General features: G+C 44.0%; 1 protein-coding gene across 1 annotated transcript in view; it reads left to right on the forward strand.

Annotated features, from left to right (window-relative positions):
- MICAL3 (microtubule associated monooxygenase, calponin and LIM domain containing 3) overlaps window positions 1–6,000 on the forward strand; it is a 235,660-nt gene that overhangs the window by 129,674 nt on the left and 99,986 nt on the right. The window contains 2 exon segments of the mRNA XM_025198828.1: window positions 926–1,033; window positions 1,866–2,052. Coding sequence (XP_025054613.1) covers window positions 926–1,033; window positions 1,866–2,052 — 295 coding nt within the window.

Consider the following 6,000-nt stretch of genomic DNA (forward strand, 5'->3'; position numbering starts at 1 on the left):
CCCTCAATCAAATAATTATTTTCAAATGCCATGGGTGTTTCCTGCATGACTCATTTTCATGAAGTGACCAAACTTAGCTAGCAAACAAGCTTATAAATTTCTCATCTCCCACCTCTTACACTGAGATGCGTCAAGCCTTCTAGATGTCTGATTACCAGTATTGTAAGGTTTATTGCAGCCTAACATCAAACCCAAATGCTTGGGGTCATGGTACCCAGGAAAAATATCCTTGATAGAGAATAGTTTAGGCATAAAGCTGCATGCCCAGCTAAACAGTTATGGTACGAGGCTTATCCTCCCCCATTCTTTTCATGTAAAGTCTTGAAAACCCTTGTGTGTTGTGAGCACTCATGCATGCAGCTTTGGAGGTATTAATTTTTTTGGAACTGCTGTGGCTCTGCTTGAGCTGACTATTTTTATTTTCTCTTCCCCTGGAAACTAGTTGTTCCCTATTGCAAAGAAACTGAGTGAACCTTCATGATCAGGCCTCTGAATTCGGTTATATGAAATACCTCTTTTATGCCACTTTTCCTTGATGTCCATTTTTACCTGGAGCCTAAAACTTGTCTTGGTTTCGTCTCCCTGCAGGGGGAAGTAGATGTTCATGTCTTTCATGAACAAAATATTCTGTGAACAAAGAGACTTTGATTCATCTTCTTTCTTTTAATTGTAGTCCTTCTAATTATGTAAAGGGACCAATTGTAAACCTCCCTTTTTAGCTGCTTTTAGTCTGGGCTTTGCTAGTGATCACTGACGACACTGGTTCTGCTGTTTTTCCACAGTCACTTTGCCTGTGTTGTCCGCTGTTTCAGCATGGTTTGATCTCTCTGCACCTTTTCATCACCTTTATCATTTTTTGTCATCTTTTTAATTTGATTTTTTTTCTTTTCTCACTTCCCTGTTTTTTATCCCTTCCATCTGGTAGAAGTATATAAAGATGTACACAGGCGGAGTGAGCTCATTGGCTGAGCAGATAGCCAATCAGCTTCAAAGAAAAGAGCAACCCAAAACCCTTCTAGACAAGAAGGAACGGGTAAGAGAATGATGTGCAGAAGATGATGTGTGTTTGTGACTAGAAATTCTATAGGTCTGTGGTGCTATAAGTGTTTAGTCGTCTTGAAAGAAGCTGACAACATCTTAAATAATTTTAGTAGATTTCACTTCCTTTTTCTGAACCCTCTCCCTATCCTCGTGCTTTTTTTAAAATCTGCCTGAATTCTGTTGCCAGCATCCTAGGCTCCCACACACTAGAGAGAGACTGCTTTGAGATACCCTGGCTCTGAAATACTGTATGTGATCAAGTTGGGCTTTCTGTGGATTGCTGTGTCCTGGAGAAAACATCTTTCTTGATAAGTCTCAAGGGGACTGAAACGTAGAGCTAAGAGCAGTATTGCTGGAAGAATTCCTACAGACCAGCCCAGTATTTTTGCCTATTACGGTTGAGCTGCATGTGGAAAAACTTGGTTTCAAGCTTAACCTGAGCCTCTGTCAAGTGAATATAGGCAGGGTTAGAAGTACAACTGTAAACTGTCTCAGCTGACATAGAGAGGATTTCCAATTTACATTTCCTTCAGTCAGCTGTCTTTCACATTAGTAACCTTGTGTGAAATTGTCAGCTCATATATCTAATGGTCTGGAAGCTGAAACTTGCTCCTGATTTTACTCCCCACAACTTCAGAAATTACCTGGACTTGCCCCCTGGACATGAAAGGTTAGTGACTGGTACATAAGCTTTCATTTTGCTAAGCAGTGTTAATGGATGTCTATATCCACATGTCTGATATCACAGAAATGAGAAAAGGTGACCCTACAATGGAGGTGGAACTGCACACAAGTGACTCTAAATCTGCCTCATTTCTGTCCAGGGCTCATTCAAAAAGGAGTTTCCCCAGAACCTGGGAGGCAGTGATGTCTGTTATTTCTGTCGTAAGCGGGTCTACGTGATGGAAAGATTGAGTGCTGAAGGCAAGTTCTTTCATCGCAGCTGCTTCAAGTGTGAATACTGTGCTACCACACTTCGCTTGTCTTCCTATGCCTACGATATTGAAGATGGTAAGAAAAATTGCTCTTAATTTTCCTCATATACAATAAACACTTTCTCTCTTTTGGAAGGCTGCCAATTTCTTCACTTACCATTAGTTTGGTGAGTGAAAAAATGGGAATAATCTCTCTCCTTGAAAATACACCTCTCAAACCATTAAGGAGCTATATAGATATTTATTTATCTCCTTAACAGCTTAAATAAGAGGTATATAGATAGCGAGAGAGAGATTTATTTCTCGGGGAGAGATATATAGATAGCTATAGAGTTCACTCTCGCACTCTCACTCTTCTGGCCAGCTCACGTAAACAACACAATAACTGAACTATTAGCCAAACATTTACTTACTGTTAAGAAAATTGTTGCTGAAATGGAAGCAGAACAGTGTTGTATTTGAAGCCTAAGGCAGGGGTGTTAAAGGTACAGCTCTTGGAGTGGCATCATTCATCCCCTGGTGCTTCCCCTGGGTCTCAGAGTTGATCCACATGCTGCACACAGTGGACATATCTACACAAGATGTTTACTGCACAGTTGCCTAATTAACTGCACAGTAAATGTCTTGGTGTCTACACATGCATCCCTATTAGGGCTCATGCAACTAATAAGTTCCTCAGCAAGGTAATAATACAGGTCCTCGAGTCCTGCTTCAATACCAGGAAACTAGGAATCTTTAAGCCAGAGTTTAAAAACATTTAGATTAGCATAATACAAAAACAGCTTCCTGCAAAGGGAAATAAAAAAAAGATTTATAATCTGTGGCTACATTAACTTTTTACATACTGTTTGAGAGAGGGTCTTGTTTATAGATGGAAATGTTGAGTAGGAAAGCAAAGGATAAGTGGGCATATAAAAATTGAAAATACTGTATAAAAATGGTGACTAAATGAACAGCCCAGGGTTTGCCTCTATATATGAGGGACCTCCATAAGAGAGAGGATGAGCAAAGACCTAATAAGAGTGAGGTAAGAAAACATGTTGCTGACCTACTTTAAGTCAAGGGCAGAAAAGATGAAGAAGGAGCTTCATAAAGATCTTCACAAACCTAAGGAACTGGATGATGCAATAGCAAATGAAATTTCATGTCAAGAAGTGCAAGGTATACATATAATTTAAATCACATGCACAATGAATTGTGACCTTCTGACAAGAGTAATGACATGGTCCTCTGCCACTATTCAACTGACCAATCAGAAACATGATCACAATTGTGTGTTTCCCTTAATACAGCCTATGTAGGAACTGCCATAAATAATGTATCTCTAACCACTGTTCATTGTTAGTCCTTCCATCTCTGTAGAAAAAAGGGCAGACGTTTAAAAACAACATGGTACACGATTCCATGTACATTGTCATGGAATACTAGACATATTTAAGATGATGTGGTAACCATAGAGAATAGCAGAAGACCAACTTGGCACTCACATTTACTCTTATGTACTGTCCCTTTCATACAAAAATCTTAGACTGAGAAAGCATCTACTGAACCTGTGGAAAACACTGCCACAGAACATAAGGAGACATGTCCAAATGTCACATTGGTATGTGACCAAAAATAGTGCTTGCATGAATGAAGACCACAAGGGTAACAGTATTTCAGTTATATTTTCCATGAAACGTGACAATCTGCATGTTGTGGATAGACCAGGGGTGGGCAAAGTCCAGCCCACAGCCCGGATCCAGCCAGCAGTGAACTCCATTTTTCAGCAGCCCCTACCTGCATGGCTGGGGCCAGTCTCCATAACGACCCCAGCTGCAACTGCCCTGTGATAGCACGGAATCGAAGGATGAGGAAGGAGAAGGTTTGTGGGTTAGGTTACATGGGGGGCAAGGAGAAAGGGATTTGGTGGTAGGGGTCTGCTACAGACCCCCACACCAAGGGGAAGAACTAGACTCGGGGCTCCTGAGGCAGCTCTCAGAGACCATAAAAGCTAAGGAGGCGGTAGTCATGGGGGACCTAAACTACCCAGACATCTGCTGAGACGCGCAGACAGCAAAGTCCCACCGTTCACGCAGGTTTCTAACCTGTGTACAGGACCTCCACCTGACACAGGAGGTACATGGTCCCACTAGGGGGAATGCCTTACTGGATCTGGTATTGGCAACGGGGGATGACATGGTAGGGGACCTACAGATTGGTAGCCATCTGGGGGACAGTGATCACCTAATAATAGAATTCTTCATAAGACGTCAAGTGGGTAAGGTAACTAGTAAGGGTGAAAGTAACTAGTAGGGTGAAAGTGCTAGACTTTAGGAAAGCTGATTTCAATGAACTCAGGCGATTAGTCAAGGACGCACTGCAGAGTAGGAGTTTTGAAGAGATGGGAGCCCAGGAAGGGTGGCTGTCCTTGCTTTTCCTCTGGCTCCCCACATATCTAAAAAAGGACTTTTTATTGTCCTTGATACTTTTAGCTAGTTGGAGTTCAGTCGCAGCCTTGGCTTTCCTGGTTCACACCCTACAGGTCTGGACCAGTCCGGAATATTCCTCCTTGGAGGTGGATCCCATCCTCCATCCTTTGTAGGTATTTGTTTTTAGATGCAGGAGGTCTGCTAATTCCTTGCTGAGCCAAGGAGGCTGCTGTGCCCTTTTGCTGCCTTTTCTCCAAGATGGGATCGACTCTGCTTATGCATCCAAGATAGCTCCCTTAAGGAGCAACCACTCATCCTGAACTTCCCTCCCCTTTGGGCCGTGATCTCTTAGGGACTCACTGACAAACCTCCTGAGCTTGTTAAAGTCAGCTTTCCTGAAGTTGAGGACTTCTGTATTGCTGACTGACTTGCCAGCTTTATGGTGGATGGTGAAGGTAATCAGCTCATGGTCGCTGTCACCCAGCTTCCCTTCAATTGTTAGGTCACTGATTAGGTCATCCCCCATTGCCAGTACGAGGTCGAGCAGCACTTTACCTCTCATCAGCCTGAAGACTTTTTGAGAAATATAGAGCTCATCCACACATATGAGAAAGCTTTGAGACCATTCGGATTTGGCCGAGTGCTCTTCCCACAAGATGTCAGGGTGATTGAAGTCTCCCATGACAACCATGCACCGGGAGCATGCAGCCTCAGCCAATTCCCTGGTGAACTCTTGGTCAAGCTCTTGATCCTGGGTCAGATGTCTGTAGTAGACTCCCACCATTGTGTCCCCTGTGCTGTGTTCCCATGGATTTTAACCCAGAGGGTCTCTAGTTGTCCACCCTGGGTGCCAATGTCAGCTTTCAGGGATGCATAGCTTTCCTTGACATAGAGAGCTACACCTCTGCCCCTTTTGTCCACTCGATCTCTCCTATACAAGGTCTTTAATGTCTTCATCAGCGACTTGGACGGGGGAGTGAAATGTACTCTGTCCAAGTTTGCAGATGACACAAAGCTATGGGGGGATGTGGACACGCCGGAGGGCAGGGAACAGCTGCAAGCAGACCTGGACAGGTTGGACAAGTGGGCAGAAAACAACAGAATGCGGTTCAACAAGGAGAAATGCAAAGTGCTGCACCTAGGGAGGAAAAATGTCCAGCACACCTACAGCCTAGGGAATGACCTGCTGGGTGGCACGGAAGTGGAAAGGGATCTTGGAGTCCTAGTGGACTCTAAGATGAACATGAGTCGGCAGTGTGACGAAGCCATCAGAAAAGCTAATGGCACTTTATCATGCATGAGCAGATGCATGACGAATAGATCCAAAGAGGTGATACTTCCCCTCTATCGGGCACTGGTCAGACCGCAGTTGGAGTACTGCATGCAATTCTGGGCACCGCACTTCAAGAGGGATGCGGATAACCTGGAGAGGGTCCAGAGAAGGGCCACTCGTATGGTTAAGGGCTTGCAGACCAAGCCCTACGAGGAGAGACTAGAGAACCTGGACCTTTTCAGCCTCCGCAAGAGAAGGTTGAGAGGCGACCTTGTGGCTGCCTATAAGTTAATCATGGGGGCACAGAAGGGAATTGGTGAGGTTTTATTCACCAAGGCGC

This window comes from Alligator sinensis, unplaced genomic scaffold (assembly GCF_000455745.1).
Source record: "Alligator sinensis unplaced genomic scaffold, ASM45574v1 scaffold87_1, whole genome shotgun sequence".
Classification (NCBI taxonomy): domain Eukaryota; kingdom Metazoa; phylum Chordata; order Crocodylia; family Alligatoridae; genus Alligator; species Alligator sinensis.